At 37.7% G+C, this 19,630-nt stretch overlaps 1 protein-coding gene across 1 annotated transcript in view; it reads right to left on the bottom strand.

Moving 5' to 3' along the window:
• MAP3K1 (mitogen-activated protein kinase kinase kinase 1) overlaps positions 1 to 19,630 on the bottom strand; it is an 80,652-nt gene that overhangs the window by 27,277 nt on the left and 33,745 nt on the right. Inside the window, exons 2-10 of the mRNA XM_081320815.1 lie at positions 12,469 to 12,625; positions 11,477 to 11,683; positions 10,816 to 11,016; positions 10,289 to 10,405; positions 9,309 to 9,457; positions 5,316 to 5,437; positions 4,641 to 4,722; positions 4,065 to 4,242; positions 2,518 to 2,808 (exon numbers count right to left, since the gene is read on the bottom strand). Of these exons, the coding sequence (XP_081176941.1) occupies positions 2,518 to 2,808; positions 4,065 to 4,242; positions 4,641 to 4,722; positions 5,316 to 5,437; positions 9,309 to 9,457; positions 10,289 to 10,405; positions 10,816 to 11,016; positions 11,477 to 11,683; positions 12,469 to 12,625 (1,504 nt within the window). The remainder of the gene's footprint in view (positions 1 to 2,517; positions 2,809 to 4,064; positions 4,243 to 4,640; positions 4,723 to 5,315; positions 5,438 to 9,308; positions 9,458 to 10,288; positions 10,406 to 10,815; positions 11,017 to 11,476; positions 11,684 to 12,468; positions 12,626 to 19,630) is intronic.

The raw sequence follows: 19,630 nt of genomic DNA, 5'->3' as shown, positions 1-19,630 counted from the left end.
TTGAAACAATCAGGCTATGAGTGGAACAAATGTATAGTAAATGAGTTAAGTGCAATAGGTTTTGTAGCCAGTAATGCTGATCCTTGTTTGTTTAGAAGGGAACACAACGGAGCATTATGATGATGATATTGCAATAATAACAAAAACTGAGTTAGAAGCACAAACCATCATTTCAAGATTGCAAAATAAATTCACAATTAGAAATCTTGGAGAAATAAGCCACTATTTGGGGTTAGATATTGTGAAAACGAATAGGGGTTTTAAGATTTCACAAGCCAGTAAAATATCTCAGTTATTAAAGAGATACAATATGGAAATGTGTAAACCAGCTAAAACTCCGATGGCTATGGATTTTAAGGACACTAATGTTGAGAGTCCTGTATTTGATAAGACTATGTACCAATCTTTGATAGGAAGTCTTATGTATCTGAGTAATTGGTCTAGACCTGATATTTCTTACTGTGTAAATCAATTGGCTAGGTACAACAATAATCCAACTGTTAGACACTGGCAATCAGCTAAACGAGTATTAAGGTATTTGAAGCAAACTATTCACTACTCGTTATATTTAGAGCCAAATCGTGAGTTAATCCTTACAGCATATGCAGATGCGAGTTTTGCCTCTGATTCAAACAGTCGTAAATCTACCTCAGGGTTGGCTATAATGTTGGGTGATTCTTTAATTGGATGGAAGTCCATTAGACAAAAACACATAAGCTTATCTACAATGGAGGCTGAATTTTCATGTTTATCAGTGTTATGTACAGAACTGCTAGTGTACAAACAATTATTGTTAGATATGGGTTTAGATGTAAATGATCCATTCATTGTGTATGAGGACAATCAAGCTGCGATAAAAATGGCTAATAATGCTGCAGTAAGAACAAGATCTAAACATACTGATCTTCGTTATTTAAATGTCAGACAATGTGTCAAAGATAAATTAATACAGTTAGAGTATTGTCCATCTGATGTAAATATTGCAGACCATTTTACGAAGGTACAAAGTGCTGTGAAACACAATGCTAATTGTGAAAGAATGTGCATAAGATTGTAAGAGTTATATATTATTCTACCCAAAGGGGAGAATGTTAGGCATATGGTGTTAGCCTACAATGTTGGGTTGAAAATATATTAACCATAATGCTATGTCTTTAAGAAGTTAATTGGCCAATGGGTGTGTAAGTGTTCTCATGGCCATAAGAGGAAGCTAGGAACGTAGCTTCTCTCTCTCTCTCTGAATTCACTGATCTCTACTATTACTGTTTTTGCTCTGCTGTTGGTTTACTACTGTTGTAACCTAAACTGTGTATTGACCTCTGGACCGGTAAGAAGACTTTGTAGTTTGGATTACTCTTTGGACTGTTGCTATTGTTTATGACCTGGACTGTTTATTTTTGACTGTGCATTTTTGTCTTTACACCACCTCAAAGTAAAATACTTTTTGCTTTTAGAACTCAGTGTATTTCTTGTGTGACTTTTTACTGCTCTCAGTACCCTTCCTTGTCTGTGCAACTCTTTGGTAGCACAAGGAGATCCTGCACAGCAAATTCCTTAACAGGTAGCATTCAAAATATTACATGACTTTGAGCAGTGGTCTGAATCTTGCCATAAAGAATGATTAATTAAAAAAAAATAGAAATTTTCTGAGAATCAGACCAGTTCTATTTCCATTCCAGGAGGACAGGGAAAAAATATTCTAAACAAGCTGCTCAAGAAATAGGCAAAGTAACAAATAATGATGTTTATTTTCTATACTGCTTTATAAGGCAGAGCTTAGGCTATCTTGTTATCTGAGGAAAAAGGGGGTGCGATAGCTCAGTGGTTAAAACTCTGAGCTTCTCAGCTGGAAAGTTGACAGCCCAGTTTGAGATCCGAACGCTGTGTGACAGGATGAGCTTCCAGTACTTGCCCCAGCTTCTGCCCACCTAGCAGTTCGAAAGCATGCAAATGCAAGTAGATAAATAGGTATCATTTTGGCGGGAAGAAAACAGCATTCCGTGCACCCAGCATATAGTCATGCCGGCCACATGACCACAGAAATGTCTTCAGACAACGCTGGTTCCCTCAGCTAAGAAACAGATGAGCACTGCCCCCTAGAGTCAGACACAACTGGAAAAGGGAAACCTTTACCTTTACTTTTATTATCTGAAAGAGCTTACAATGAGCCTCAAGTTAAATAATCTAGAACAGGGGTCTCAAACTGCCGGCCCGTGGGCGAAACTGCACCTACCCCATTGCTGGCAATGGGAAAAAAGTCACGATACGTCATGACACGTCACGTGACATTGCGAGTTTGACACCCCTGGTCTAGAAGAACTTGATTTGTATGGAAATATATACATTTCAGAGGTGAGAATGGGAAAAGGAGTATTTCTAGAATTACTATTAATTTTTAACAATTTGTTTGGAGGGTCTCTGTCTCAAGTAAAAAATTCATATCTCAAATATGCTGCCCTATTTCTAAATTCTGAATATGATTTAGAAAGGAAGATTAGAAAAGGATAAATTACTTACTAAAGCAGCAACATACACTTTGTAGACAGGGTCAGCACAAACCATAGAAAGTACACTGCAGCAGGATTCCACAACGACATCTCCGGAGATATTTGTCTGGGATGACCCATTAGCTGCCCCTAGAGTTCCAGAACTTGGGGTGTTTCCACTACTACTTCCAGAATTTCCAGTACTTTCACCATTGGCCAATAATAGAGCACCACTAACATCATGGGAGAGACGTCGAAGGGCCATCTCACGTATATTCCAGTTTCGAGAAAACAGGCAACCTACTAATTCCATTCCAAATACCTAAATAATCAACATTACAAAATCAACATTACAAGGAGATCCTGATTACAATTACATATTTACACGTATATACACATGTACACTTGAAGAAAGCCATTGGAATTCTTGTGACATAGACTACAAAGGGATGTACTGCATGTTTTTAAGAATTCTCATTTTCAATATGTATTGTGAAGCAATGCAGATTAACAAGATCAGATGTTATTTGGTAAAAAGAAGATGCAGTGACAGGCTGAAATAAAATGTACTAAGAAATTTAGTTCATTAAAAATGCTCTGAATATACTAAATAGATTGCAGTTAGAATGCAAATATTTTCATTTCCATTCTCCAAGGTTGGGCACAATTAATACGGCTATTGCAACTGTCTACCATTCAAAAATATGTTTGGACTCTAGACTGCCAGAATTGGACAAAGAATTCACTGCTATCAAGCAATTTGAAGTATTTTATAGTAACACAAGATCTGGTCACAGTAGCACATCAACCAAATTAGAATAGCAACATATCTCCAAAGTCCTTAACAATAGTTCACCATGGTTTTAGGAATAATTAGACATGACTAATAATAAAACAGAAAAATAAAATGAGAAGGCAAGAAATTTCAGTCAAAGAAATTTAAAATTGGCAACTAAAAGCAAACAATGTAAGATATAAAATGTTATTAACTCTTGATGTTATAAGATAGAAGGCTCTACTGCAATAGCTACTCATGTCACATCTAGATGAAGGACATCCAGACAGAACTTCAGCAGGGAGCCTTAGAAGAAATTACTTATGACTGATGCAATGACTTATGGCATGTCCAGGTTTGGCAACTGGTCATCTTTTCACAGTCACAACATTCCATGGTCACATGACTGCAATTTGTGAGTTTTTTTGCCAGTTTCTAGCAAAGAAAAATGCTTAATGACCACTGTGTTCACTTAACAAGTTTGCAGTGAAAAATGTTAAGAAATAATTCCAGTCATATGGATGCCTCAACTTATGACAATAACAATTTACCCCTGGATTTCCAATCCCAATTGCAATTGTAAATCAAGGTCTATTTGTAACTGTATTGACATCTTCCATAGACATTTACTGTGTATTCATTTTGAAACAATCTGGAAAAACAAGCTCTTGGGGGGAGGGGGCGACTATCATTTACTCAAGCATTCACAAAAGAAAAAGATATAGTCAACATCATACATATTTGTGCAGACTAGAATAAAGTGTTAAGTTGTAGCTGACAAAAGAAAAATAGTTTTAGCATACCTGAATCCATGGTTCAGCTAAGTCCTTATAGGCAGAAGGAATTTGCTGAACCCCATAATGAGTGAGGTTAAAATTACTATCCTGATTCCTCCTTGGTGAACAAGTTACAGGTTGCTGAGTTTGTTGCTGGACCACACAAACTATCGAAGGAGAATCAACAGGGCTTGGCAATTCATGACTAAACAAATAATATACAAAAAAATAAATAATGAGTACCGGTAGATATTTTCAAACTTTAAGGAAAATAAAGAATTTAACATGATCTACATTTTAGTCAATTTGTCACTATTCAATTTCCCAAATAAAGTGCAAATAAAACTATGGTTATATCTTCAAGATTTAATTCAGCTCAAAAATATGAGCATGTATCTTGTTGTTAAAAAGTATATTCAGGTAAAGCAATATTTTATTGTAGCTTGTAAAAACATACCAGCTGATTTGGAATTGGGATGGAAAGGGCTTTATAATAAACCAGCCTGAATTGAAAATAGACTGATGAGGCTTTTAAAACGTTTAGATGTTTAACTCTGCTCATAAATGGACAGCACAACAAATTCAAATAAAATAAATTCTCACCTATAGAAATCATGTGTTCTCCACTTAGATCTACAAAGAGGGCATATAAGAGGCTCCTTGTTTCTTCTACATTCCTCTGCCCCTAAAATTGTATCAAAATCCCCCAAAGAAAAATAGATGGATTCTTGAGTTAATAGCATAAGAACAGTTTAGAACAGAAATTATTTGGAAACGTGCGAAGAACTTCTACTGTATAACAAACAGACATAGGGAAAACTAATTATATACTTAATCAGGTCTAAAGAATAAAACACAATAAAGGCACATGCAATAAATAAATGGGCATTAGCAGTATCAGATCTTTAGAAAAAAAATTCAACACGAGAAAGTATGTTTAACAGTTCTATAGGCACCACATAGGCTTTGCACCTGCTCTCTATTGTAACTATTTGTTATTTTAAAAAGATAAATAAAACTTATCATTATGATTTATATACTTCTACTCTCCCTTGCATTTTAAAACTGTTCCAATAAAGGTGTTTATTTCATTAAAATAGATTCCTTCTCTAAGACACTAACTTGTATGAAAAGAATTCCATTAATGTTCAAGCAATTATAATACCAATTATGACTGCAACTATTTTTGTTTCTCCACTCGGGGCAAGGACCTTCTTTGCTATTATTCTTTAAATCCATTCTTATGATTCAAGTGCACATATAATATCAGTGACGTACATATTGACATGCAGTGATGGTGAAGTTTATTTCTGCAGCCTTCTTCACAGACAGTCAAGCTTTCCTCATCCAACATGCCTAGCAAACAAATGGGGCACATCTGTTCCTCTTCATCCTTTATACTATAAAAATATATACATATACACAAATAATTAAAAATCAATTTTAGCAGATCTCATTTATTTTTATATTATTTTTTGTTCCAGGTCCAAAACTACCACCGCTCCCACAATATTTTCATTCTGCAAATCAACAAGTATCAATCTTTTGGTGCAGTTTTTTAATTACTCTGCATAACCTTGCCATGGATAGGGTCTTTTCACCAATCCACCTACTGTACATTCTCATTTTTTCCCCCTGTAGGATTGTGGAATCTATGAAACACTTATTTTGGTGCTTAGTAGCAGGTTTGCAATTGCTGCTTCCCATGATCATATGAACACAATTTGCAACGGATTTTGCTGTTTTCCAATAGAAAACACCAAAAATATGCTGTCTGGTGACTTGCTTTATGCCTGTGGTAGAAATAGTTGCAAAAACAAATCAGATTAATGATTGCTCCAACTTACGACCAAAATTCTGGGCCCAATTCTACCTATATTCGCTTCTATTTGATGTCGCCCAGATTATATTTTGGCAAATATAACTACAGTATTTCAGATATGTCCTTGAGTGTTACATTCTTTATAGATTTTAGTTCATCATATAGACTTTCCGCATTAAACTTCCTCTAGGACCCACTCTTCCAGAATGAATATCAATACTATATATATTTTACTACAGTATAATGCTACTTTAAAGACATCTTCAAAATGGCAGGTTAAGTGTCAAATTCATTATATTTATTTAAACATTTAAACCACCCAGCAGTCAAAACTATATGGGCAGTATACAATAAAGTAAAAAAAAGAAAAGAAAAACAAATACATTTACATGAACTGCCTATTATGAACTGCCTATTAAGAACTGCTATTAAGAACTGCCTATTATGTAATACTAAAATATTAATATTATTTAGGAAGAAATAATCTCCCAAATTTAAAATTAGAAGCCTATTAACGATAGGGAGAGAATGTATTTTAAAACTTGGTTACTACAAACAGATGGAAGTTATAAAATAGGTATTTTGAAAGTACATGCAGTAAATTCTTTATATTTTGCAAATTCTTTACATATTAAATGTTTCTGGTATGGACATATTCTTTTAGGGGATCATAATCATATAAGAAATATTTTGTTCCATAATTCATTTCCAGTTATCAGCATTCATCTTTTTTCAAACTGCCATTGTGCTTAATCTATTCATAAAAGTTTGTTTAATATACAGTAGATACTATCATTTCCAAAAACTTGTTTTACTGATGGACCAGCTTCTATCTGTGGAATGGGGAGAATAAAGATTTCCCTTATGGCTATACACTTTCAATATTTATTCTTAGGGGAATTACAGACCCTCCAGAAAAAGATTTTGGGGAACACAGGGAAAAGAAGACAGTGGAATTTTTTTGCATAGTGTTAAATTGCCAGTTTTGACAGAGTTTTGGATTTAAAAGGAAAAGGTCCTTCAGAGCATGCAAGATCTTTCACACAGGATCTACTGACATCTCCTTAGTAGCTGGGCTATGCCAACTCCCAAATATATGGTTGAAGAAATCAGTAACAGGTAATATCTTATAGTTGAAGCATCTTGGGGTAGAACTCTATCTTTTGTTTTACTGTAACACTACAAATGTTACACAGTAAATACCGGTAAATGTATTCTGAGAGTAAGACAATAATTTAGAAAATAAATTAAGAGACATAACCAGCATGTAAATATTTCAGTTAAACCAACAAACTGAGAAATCAATGCTCATTTTTCATATTTGAGCATGAGAATTTTAAATACTAAAAACTTAAATAAATACAATTCCTTGCCAGAGCTCTGGTAAATCACTTCTCATTTTTATGTAGAGAAAATTCAGAGAGGGACAAGTTTTGTTTCCTTAGGAGCTACTATATGTGCCTAGAAGCCAAAAGTTATTTTCAAACATATCAATATCCTACAACTTTATTTTGTAAACTTTCCTTATGAAAGTATCTTGAGTCATTTTTATTTATTTATTTTGTTGTTGCCATCCATTCCAGTGGACTCTGAGCAACTTACAAAAGCCAATATGTGGTTAAAACAGCTAAAACATGAAGAATATGATACAGCCCAGATGAAAAACAATCACAATAATAATAAATATTTTGACAGAAATTTAAAAGTATTGGAGGCACAAATCATTTGAGTTTCAGATTTAGCTACACCTATTCTATTTCTGGTGGCCCCCAGGGGGTGGGCGTTCTCTGTGGGCGCGCCGGATTTATGGAACCATCTTCCGGTCGAGCTCCGGATGGCGCCTGATCTCCGCTCCTTCCGGCGCGATCTTAAAACCTACCTCTTTGAACAAGCTGGCCTGGCCTGATGGGATCGGGTCGGGTTTTATAAATTGATCTTAACCTTTTAATCTGTATTAATTTATTACGGGCATTGCTGTTTAATTACTTTTTAATTTTTGTACCTTGTTTTTTATTATGTATTGCCCTGTTCACCGCCCTGAGACCTTCGGGAGAAGGGCGGTATACAAATTAAATAAATAAATAAATAAATAAATAAATAAATAAATCATGTCACCCCTCACCCTTCTCTTCGTTAAACTACACATACCCAATTCCAGCAACCGTTCCCTATTTTCCTAATTCACTCTAAAGCTTTCCCTTAAGTAACACCAGCTGCCTGCAATTAGTGCAGGTTCGCATCCCACCAGGCTCAAGGTTGACTCAGCTTTCCATCCTTCCAAGGTAGGTAAAATGAGGACCCAGATTGTTGGGGGCAATAAGCTGACTTTGTAATAATGCTGCTTGGGGGGGGTGAAAGCCCTAATAAACAGGCATATACACAGAATGAAGGCTATTGCTAAGCACATTGATTTGTGCTTTAAATTGTAAGCCACCCTGAGTCTTCGGAGAAGGGCAGGATATAAATGGGATTTTAAAAAAAAAAGACCAAATGGGAGATCCGCTCCAGGTTTTCCAGCCAGCCCGCCCAGTTCCTGAGTCAAATGTGTCCTTAGAGCTAAGCCGCTGCTCTGGCTGCTGCCTTCCCCACCTGCCTTTCAAGTTGGGATATACTACAGCTGCTCTTCAACTTTAGAAGGAAAGACGCCCAGACCCCAGCCTGTAAAAAATCACAGACTGCAGCTTCTTCTCCAATTGGTCCCACTTTCCCTGCGCAGACTAAATGGGAGATCCGCTCCAGGTTTTCCAGCCAGCCCTGTCCCTAAATTTTCAGCACCCGGCGTATAAGATGACCCCTGACTTTTGAGAAGATTTTCATGGGTTAAAAAGTAGTCTTATACGCCGGAAAATACGGTATTCAAAATCTGTTAATTTAAAGAATAGCAATAGCACTTAGACATATATACAGCTTCATAGTGCTTTACAGTCCCCTCTAAGCAGTTTACAGAGTCAGCATATTGGCCCCAACAATGTGGGTCCTCATTTTACCAACCTTGGAAGGATGGAAAGCTGAGTCAACCTTGAGAAAGTCAGAATCAAACTGCTGGCAGTCGGCAGAATTAGCCAGCAATACTGTATTCTAACCACTGTGCCACCATTAAAAATCTGGGACTCATTACTCCTGTGAAATTGAAATTTCCATGATGTTCAGACCAATTTAATTTGCAAAGTTATGGGCACTGCAGTTTCCCTATGGTCATGAGATTGTTATTTCCTATGCTCCCTGTCAGCTTCCAAAAAGCAAAGTCAACAGGGAAGCCAGCAGGAGGTCACTCCCATTCCCACTTCTTTTTTGCCCACCCATTTCATGGCAATACAGTTCAGGAAAATTTAATGTACATTCTGGTCATTTCACACTACGCTCTCAAAGGATGACCCAATGAGTCAGGGTTATCTATTTATAAAAATATTTTGAACAGCAGTACTAATTTCTTAAGAATAATTACTAACCTATTTTCTGAACTAGATGTAGATGTACTAGAAGATGACAGTGTATGAGAGTTTGACATGCGTGAGACGAACTTCTGAATGGTGTTACGAGATGGTGCTTTGATCCTTGAACTACGCCTATTATGGTATTTCTGGAACAAACTCTCAACCTAACATTGGAAGAAAATATTAATAGGCAGGGTTAGAATATGAACTACTCAAACTTGAGGTCTCTTAAATAAATATATAATTACAACCAGAGTATAATGTAAAATTATATTAATTTACTTATTTATTACAAAATAAATACATTACAAAATATATAAAATAACAGCATACTATCAATACCAACTATGGTATGGATGAATTCTGTAAATGATATATTTTGTAATTAGAGACACATTCTCTCCCTTTCATTTATGGGAATGCAAACACAGAAGCTGAATTTTGCCAAATTCTATTTTAGATGTGAGAACTAAATATGATCAATGTTCCTAATTTTCAATTTGACATAAACTAATGATACTACCCCCTTACAAACAAGCAAAATAAACTATGTTAATAAAATAATACATGAATAATAAGGCCAACTTTTTACCATTAACAGCTACATGACATCATCCTGATCTTTCACTTGGTTAATGGATATATTACAGCAATAATCACCAGGATAACTAAGATAACCTTTCCACATTTAAGCATCTATATATTTAAGGGGAAAAATAGTCAATAGCAAATATAAATGCCTATATAATATAGGGAGAAAGTAGTGCTTATTGTAAAGAACAAGGTTTTTTAGCTAACCCTGTTAAATTCCAGTTATTAAAATGGAGAAATAATAATGGAGAATTTATTCAGGGAATTCTACCCATTTATTTGTTATTGGAATAACACTTGTTATTAACTAATTTTAGAAATGAGATGATCATATTTTGGTAATTTTGAAACCGTAGAAATTCTACAACTGTCTATTTGTGACAAAACAAATACGATGGAACTACCTCAAAGTTCTTCAAGGTTTTTCGCCACAGCATTGGATCTGAAGATTCAAGTTGAAACACTCGAAGCATAACAAACAGGAGATGAATACAAAATGTTCCACGCCCACAGCTACATGTCTGTGAACAGAAATGTATTTATTGTGGTTATTATGGCCATATTATATTGTTTTTATAACCTTCCCCCCAATCACTTCTTACAGATTTATGAGGATTATGTTTCTACTTTCTTCAAAATAAGAAATAACTGATTAATGATGGCTTTATTCTTTCTAAACTACTCTTGTGCTGATATAAACAACATCGCATTCATATAGCTGTTTATATTTCACTGATACTTTGTCAATGCCTATGTTCTGATTTATGCAAATAAGAATTAAATAAAATATGTCAAGCAACTTCTGGAAAGCAAGAAAATGTTTCAGCATTTTCACATGTTCTCTTAAACCTAGTGAGGTGATCTTAATTAAATCTTCTGAAATGAGTTTATTTAATATTGATTAAATAGTCAACACTGTTTCAATTCATACCTGAGGACCAATGAACACTCTGTATTTATTATCTGGGCTGTCTCCCCCTATCAAGAAAGAATTAGGTCCTATCTGTTGCAAGAGATACAATCTAGCTCTCATAACTTTGTTGACACGACGACTTGTTTCCTCAGGACTATATGGTGAGAAGCCATCTGGAGACGGTGCTCTTCGTGGGGGTGTTATACGTCCACTCTGAAACTTAAAAATAATTTTATTTTCAGTAAGTTTTGTCTGTGCTTTTCATTTTCCCATTCCTCGATCTTTCTAAGAAATTCAGCTATATCTTTCCAAACTAGTAGAAGTACAAAATAATTAGGTAATAAGAAATGGTAACACTTCTTCCACTAAATACTATAAAAAATTACTACTTCTATGCTTTTTTCTCTCAGAAATAAAGCCAGTACTAATATGTATCCCTCATGCAAACCTATACAATTTAGAGTACAATAATCCAATGCGGTTTAATCAATCAGAAATTAAAACAGCAAAAACCAGCAAAATATAGTAAGGTAAAATGAGTTTACACTACAGAAAACATAACTAAAACACAATCTAATGTCCATCAAGCCAAAGCCTTGCCAATTCAAGATGGACCAACTGATATGGGAGAAGATATGAATTTTGTATCATAAGCTTGGGCTATCCCATAATTACTTACAGGTACAGGAGACACCCTTTTCCTTCTAACACCAGGTGACTCGGATTTAACTGTCCTAGAGGAGGATGAGAAGGGTCCACTAGGAGAAGGGCTCCGTCTCCCTTTCTGAGTAGGTGAAGTGGGATTTGTTTGTCCATCAGGAGGAGCTTCTGTTGCCGATTTGTTTGTTTCACATCCATCTCCTTTTATCGGTATTGGTTTTACCACCTTGGAACAATAGGAAAAGATGTCTCCTTTTTTCCAAATGAAAGCAAATATTCTCATTAAACTGTAGATAAATGGAGGGAGGGGATTTCCACCCTAATGCTAATGAGCATCTATTTTTAATTAGTTAAGTTGAAATTATGAGAACATCTACATTATGAAAATCTATTAATAGTGATGGTATTTACAATGAATCCAGTTTTTCTCATAGAGTGTGCAGCATCACATAATTATTATGGTTCTTCTACTCAAGTTTAATAAATTATTACCGGTATTATAATTTATTAAATTCCAAGAAAACAGCACTGATTTCTTCAATATTTGGTAAGCAAAACTGTGTCCCAAATTGTCTCGGGTTTTACATTTTGGAAAACCTCGCCTCTTTCACTGTACAGTGATCAGTTACACAGGCATGTTATACAAGCAGTATTAAAACTCACATAGTTTTATTGTAAAAATAATAAATATGGGATACAAATAAATAAATACAAATATAATTCTTTCCAGTTTTTGTCATCACACCTTATTTCAACCAATGAAAGCGGAAACTAAAATGCTACCCACAGAGGGCAGTGTTGTGTCATTTTAAGCAACAGAAATTTAAGTTGGGTTTGACTTTGGTGAGGCACTGCAGATCTGTCCAGTGAAAACAGCAACATGAAAAAAATGAAGCAAGAGGAATTTCATTACAATTCCTTACAGTATCAACTGTATGGTAATATAAGATAAGAAAGCAAATTCTGTGCTTTCAGCAATTATCCTTTTTAAGTGATTTCAGAGTTACTTACCACGGGGCCTCTCCTACTTCTTCTTTCTAGCCATTCATGCTTCCAAGCGGGCATACATGTTGCCTTGAGCTTTTCCCTGATCATTCGCTCCTCTGGGCGATCATCCATTTTCTGCAATCCCCTGAGGGTTTCTTTATTCTCCATGTCACGATTACAGCTGAAATGAAAAGCAAAAGCTAGATATGTGATTGTCAATAAACATACTGAAATGCTGCAGACTTTAAACTAAATTATAATTTATTCCATCAAAACCCCTAAACCATTGACTTCCAGTACCAGGAGAAATACATTAATGCTTCAACATAAATAATTTCCTGCCCTTCTTCTTAGATTTATTAATTAAACAAAATGAAAACGCTCTTTGCCTTTAAAAATACATTTAAATAGATCCATAAATCATGCCATCTGATAAACTTTTGAGGAGCCTTTAACATGACCAGAACTGGAGATAAAGACATGCTCATCAAGTAAAGAGGCAGAATTATTGATATGGTATATATTTTATGCTTCCAAAATAAGTTTATAATAGATTTGAAAAATCAAACCCTAACCCTAAATAATGGTGTATTATGGTTGGATGGGGATACATATCTTATTTATATTTCTGATATGCCCACCCATTGGACAAGGCAGTTCAATGCAACCCGTCTGGAGGCCATTGAATGCCATACTCCCAGACCAAGGAAAAGGTTAGTTATGAAGAAACATATGCCACCAGGAAAACAATAAAACAAATCTGTTTTACCACGTTCATGTGATCAAAATTTGGGCACTTGGCAACCAGCATGTATTTATCTCTGTTGCAGTGTCCTGAAGTCATGTGACCATCATTTGCAACCTAGTGAGGGGCTTTCAATAAGGATATGTGGGAAGTTGGATTTGCTTAAAGACCATGGTTTAAAAATTTTTTGTAAAATAGGGCACAACTTGCTTAACGATTACATTGCTTAGTGACAGAAATCCCAGTTGTGCTTGCAAGCTGAGGACTACCTGTATTATTTGTCTTGTATTTAATAGTACAAGTAATAATTTCCCTTTATTATCAAATTAAAATTCATAATGTTAAGAGACTGGATCTGGCTGAGAAAGCAAGTTACACACCAAACATTTAAGAGAATATACACTGAATGCTCCAAAATCAATCTCTGGCACACCTCTTCAAAACCCCAGATACTGGGAAGAATGAATATCTACCTTGTTTGAAATATTCTCCTAGTTATAATTTAACTGCTGACATGCCTCAATTATTGGTTCATCATCAACTAATAATTTATTTAAGCATTCTGAAATATGATACTAGCTTGTATTTCACTCAGTTTTATACTTAAGCTGTTGTTATTTTGCCTCTGATGTTTTTATTGCAAAGTAGTATTATGCTTTCATAAAGAATACTAACTAGCTAAAACAATTAAGTCCCATTTCTCCTTCTGTACCAAAATACACACTCCCCAAATGTTTGAACAGACTTTAAATTGCATGTACTCTTTCAAGCAAAAACCAAGTTACTTCCTGTCATGTGAGAGTAAAACCAATTTGTTCTTGCTTTTTTAAAAAATAACTCTGTCTGCCTATCTGTAAAAGCTTTGAAGCATGAACTACAAAATAACAAGTTTTTAGTCAGGCCTCTCTCTATGTAGCAGATTACTTCAAGTGGCACTGAAAAAATGTTTATATACTGCATAAAGCCTTCCATGATTTGCTTACACACACATACACAGAAACCTCCTAAATAAATTCATCAGATAAAATAACTACAGCTCAATATAATGGCAAGGTAAGTTTATTCTATTATATTATTCCATCTCTACAAATACATGTGTGCCTACTTATTACTTCAATACTTCAAAATTCAGCCCAGGCAAGATGTAGGTATTGGTAGAGTCTGATTCATACACCTACATAGCTGATAATCAATTTGTACTTCCCCCAAAATGTGACATTTACAGTTTTGAGGTTCCAATAGACAGATCACAAAATGCAATGGCCTTAGTTATTCATGGCCTGATAACCTTCAGATTATAGCAACCTGATGAGTGAATAACTAATTTGCCTATTTGATGGTTTTTTGCTGATTACAACAGATGGATGTACAACTATGCAGGAAAATATGCAACCTAGTTCCTTACAACTAGCTATCTTGGGGTCTAATTTTCCATCTTATCCAACTATGCATAATTTCATTCATATTCACAAAATTCCATGTATATCAGATCTATTGTAAAATTTACAGGTAGTCTCACCTAACATTTGATGACCAAAATCACAAAAGACTCAAAAATAGTTATTTATGATCCTTCCGCTAAGCTACAATCCTCACATACCCCATGCAGTCATGTGATCTTATTTCAGGTGCATGCCAACAAGCTTGCATTTACAATCATTGCAGCATCCCAGTCACATGACAGCAATTTGTGAAGTTTATAACAAAAAACACCCATCTCGGAGAATGGATTCGCTGAATGATCATGTGCTTTGTTAATGACCATATGATTCACATACCAACCATGTGATTTGCTTCATAAAAATGATCATAAAATAGTCAGGTCACCCACTTAATGTCCCCAACAGCTTACAACCATTTTAAGAATATGATGCAATCTCCTGTAACATTATCAGTTTTCCCTTATCAAATCATGCTTATCATTCACAGGCAGGCAATTCAACAAACAACTAAATATTAATATTTAAATATTAAAAAGGTTAATATTGCAGATTTTTAATTATATATTTACAGAATTGTTAGACTGAACTGTAAGGCTACAAAAAATCCATTGAGGATTATAAGCCATCTTTACAATGTGGTTGTAATAGTAATGTTATGTTCGAGATTTTTCACACATGCCTGGAACTTCAAATTGCATTTCCCACAGGAATAGTTCAGTTAACCTCTGTTAATATCATTATATTTCCAAATAATGTGTGTCATGGTGGCATTACAGCTAACATGATATTCAGTGATTAAAAACGGAACCATTATAACATCTGTGGGAACTTTCTACGTAAGAATGTGTGTAGAAATCACTATCACACAAATAGTGCATAAAATATATAATTAATACAATTGATAAGTAGTAATTGATTATTAAACACAATCAATCCTGGTTGAAAATGGTGGGAATTCTAAACACATCTAGAAAGCACCACTTTGGGAAGGACTTAAACATAGCATCTAAACAAACTATTCCCAAAAGTGCCTGAGCAAGCATTTTTCAGAGTAGCATCTTATGTTGAATGTAAGCTACTTTTGAGCCAAAGTAAGCCGCTAGAGTAGCTTGCACAATACACAAGAGCCAAGTGGTAACAAGGGAGCAGGAAAAAATCTAGCAGGCTTGCCCAATCTGTTTTGCAGGCTGGGTAGTTTTGTGGATCTTGGCCACTGAGCATTTTCAAATATGATAAAATGCACAGGAGGATGGCAATCTCAAAAGTGTTTCATATAGTACTATTGCAGTATTCAATCTGCAGCAAACGGGGCGTTGTCTTACCTGAACGCCTTTTCTCAGCATGATGATGGAGAATCCACGAATGGGTTAACTCTGTCTTCCTGCCCAATTAGACTAAGTCAGTCAAACTTGCCACGCCTCTCCTGGGCCAGGACACCTCCCAGTCACAACGAAGGCGAAGCAAATGACGACAGTCCAACGTGTTGGCTCCCATACCCCTGACACAGGATCTGACGGACACTAAGGGGTGGGTGTGGATTCACCATCATCATGCTGAGAAAAGGCATTCAGGTAAGACAACACCCCTTCTCCAGCATGATAGATGGAGAATCCATGAATGGGACATACCAAAGCTGCCCTGTCCCTATGGGAAGGAAACAGTCTGGGCCTGTGTCCCACCCTGTGGCACTACCTGTTGCAGCACTCTCCAGCCAAATGAGGCATCTGTGGAGGCAAACCTACCCAGTTTATAATGCCTCACGAAAAGGGAAGGCGAGGACCATGTCACTGCCGTACAAATGTCCTCAATGGACGCCTGTGTTGCCCAAGCCGCAGAAGTTGCAGCACTAAGAGTGGAGTGAGAAGTGATACGCCTGGGAACTGACACGGAATGAGATTGGCATGCCCCTGCAATACAAGCCCTGATCCACCTGCCTATAGTGGAGGCAGAAGCCTTCTGCACCATAGTAGAGGGTTGAAAGGAAACAAAGAGGGCTTCCAACTTGTGAAAAGATGCTGTCCGCTTAATAAAGTGGCGCAAAGCCCTGCGGATGTCCAGATTGTGCCATTGCCGTTCCAAGGCAAGAGATGGATGAGGACAAAAATCCAGCAAAATGACTTCCTGCGCTCTATGAAACAAGGTACTGACCTTAGGAATAAAGGAGGGATCCCATCGAAGGACCACCCTGTCAGCATGAAAAACGCATAAGTCCTGTCTGACAGAGAAAGCTGCCAGTTCAGAAATGCGTCTAGCCAACGTGACAGCTATCAAGAAGGCCACCTTAACTGTCAAGAACCACAGAGTACAGCTCCTGATGAGTTCAAATGGAGGAGAGGTAAGGCCCTGCAAGACACGTGACAAATCCCAAGAGGGATACCAGTGAACTACTGGAGGTTTGGTGTTGGTCGCTCCTTTGAGAAATGAGTGTACCACAGGATGTTGAGCCAATGTCTCTGAATTGACCCAAGTAAATACAGTGGAGAGAGCTGCTACTTGTCAGCGGATGGTATTGGGCACCAAGCCTTTGTTAAGCCCCTCCAATAAATAGTCCAAGATCCTCGGGATAGTAACAGCCAAAAGATCTAACTGGTTCTTATCACACCAACTACAGAAACTCTTCCAAGTGGAGTCATAGATCCTGTTTGTTGTAGGCCATCTGGAGGCCTGAATCATCGTAATTACCTCTGATGAATAAGACTCATGTGTCAGGAGCTGCCATTCAAGTGCCAGGCGGTCAACTGGAGCCACTGGGGTTCTGGATGATGCAGAGCTCCCTGGCTGAGTAGAACGCAATTCGGAGGAATCCTCCACGGGGGAGAGATTGACAGACTCACGAAGTCGGCAAACCACGGCTGTCTTGGCCAGTGTGGTGCAACAAGTATCACCTCTGCCCGCTCTTGCAGTAACTTGCAGATGGCTGCCGGGATCAGAGGGAGAGGCGGAAAGGCATAAACCAAGCCCCCAGGCCAAAGGCTGCGGAGGGCATCTGTCCTCACTGCCCCTGGAGAAGGGAACCGGGAGGAAAACCTCGGGAGCTGGGAATTCGCCAGAGAAGCAAACAGATCCAGTACTGGCCGACCTAACCTCTCTGATATCTCCTCAAAGAGACTGGGATGCAGGCGCCATTCGGAGTGATCCACTGTCGACCTGCTGAGAAAGTCTGCCTGCTGATTTGCCTCCCCCGAGATGTGCTTGGCCCTGAGTAATGAGAGGTTGGTCTCTGCCCAAGAGCCCAACAGTTGGGCCTCGGCCATAAAGGACCTGGAACAGGTACCCCCTTGCCGGTTCACATGGGCTTTTGCCGCTACGTTGTCCATGAGGCAACCTCTGACATGAGACCAGACAAGCAATGAAGTGCTCTGGGGGGACAGACATGAATTCTAGGGACAGACCGCTCCTGATAGTGTTGAGGACCCAAGCATCTGTGGTGGTGGTCTCCCATCTTTGAACAAACAATGTCAGTCTGCCACCAATTGGGGAGACTGCCCTGAAGTCATTTAGACTTTCTGAAGGGATGGCCCCCCGTGCCTCGAAAGGGCCACTTTGCTTGGAATTGTGACCTGGGTCTGTCTCTGGTTCTCGGTCAGTCAAATTGACGGTCAGACCTGGAAGGGAAGGAACAGGGGGGCTGAGCAAACTCTGATCCTGACCCTGACCGGAAAAATTGTCTGTGGACGTTTGAGGTAGGCCTTCTATCTGCCCGTCTAAGAAGATGAGACATCACTTTATGCTTGTCCTTGTTTTCCACCAAATAAGGTGTCAAGGCCTCCCCAAAAAGCTGACCACCACGGTAAGGGGCAGCCGCCAAGCGCCACTTGGATTTAACATCCGCTCGCCAGTGTTTGAGCCACAGGAGTCTGCGGGCGGTAACATTGGAGGCTATGACCCTAGAAGAGAACCTGGCGGCATGTAGAGATGCATCTGCCATGTACTCTGAAGCAGCCACTAATCTGGCTAAGTCCTGGTGTATTTGGACTTCCTCCGGGGGTACTCTGGCCTGAAGTTGGTGGAGCCAGAGAAGGGAGGTTCTGGCAAAGAAAGAGGTGAATGTGGTCACCCTCACCGTCCATGCTGAGGCCTGGTGGATCCAGCGGAAGGAAAGTTCAGATTTCCTGTCCTCCGCCTTCAAGGTCTCAGCCATATCACCTGACACCGTGGAGAACAGTGGAGTCAGAGGTTCATCCACAGAAGGAACCTCTAGCACTTCCGACAAGGCCGGGTCAACATTAAAGAGCTTCTTGTCCGTCCCCCTGGAGAGGGAAAAGTGCCAGGTGTTCCCCATTGCTTCTGTACGGTGTCTGTGGTTTTTTTTTTTTTGGCGGGGCCCCTGAAATCTCCCCCCCCTTCTCAGAAGCTAGCAAAGAAGGCTGCACAAGCCTTTTCAGAGGAAAAGCAATGTGATCGTGGCGGCCAAAATGGCAGCCGCTACTGCTGGTAGTGAAAAAAGAGAAGCAACCTGTCCTTCCCCCTTAATTCAGGAGAGAAAGCAGGCAGTTCTGAGAGTCTTCGCGTGCCTCTGATGCTAATCAGCACGCTTAAAAATGCAGCTTAAAAAGGCTTTCTGATGAAGAGCCTCCTCTTGGCCAGCTGCTGGTAAGCTGGAATTCAAAATGGCAGCCACAACTAGCGTGCCGCAAAAGAACAGCCTGGGGCTTCTGAGAGAAAGATAAGATCCTGAAAAGAACTACAGCGAAAGCTATCTAATTGAAGAATCCACGAAGGGGAAATATATATATATATATATATATATATATATATATATATATATATATATATATATATATATATATATATATATATATATATATATATATATATATATATATATATATATATATATATATATATATATATATATATATATATATATATATATATATATATATATATATATATATATATATATGACCTGCTTAATTATTCAGAAGAGATGACTCAGCAAGATTCTGGGAGCCAAAATTACCACGTCTATTCTGGGCACAGACTAAGTCGTGACTGG

Source organism: Vipera berus (genome assembly GCF_964194415.1).
Source record: "Vipera berus genome assembly, chromosome: 2".
NCBI classification, from domain to species: Eukaryota; Metazoa; Chordata; class Lepidosauria; order Squamata; family Viperidae; genus Vipera; species Vipera berus.
This window is presented reverse-complemented; position numbering and strand designations above follow the sequence as displayed.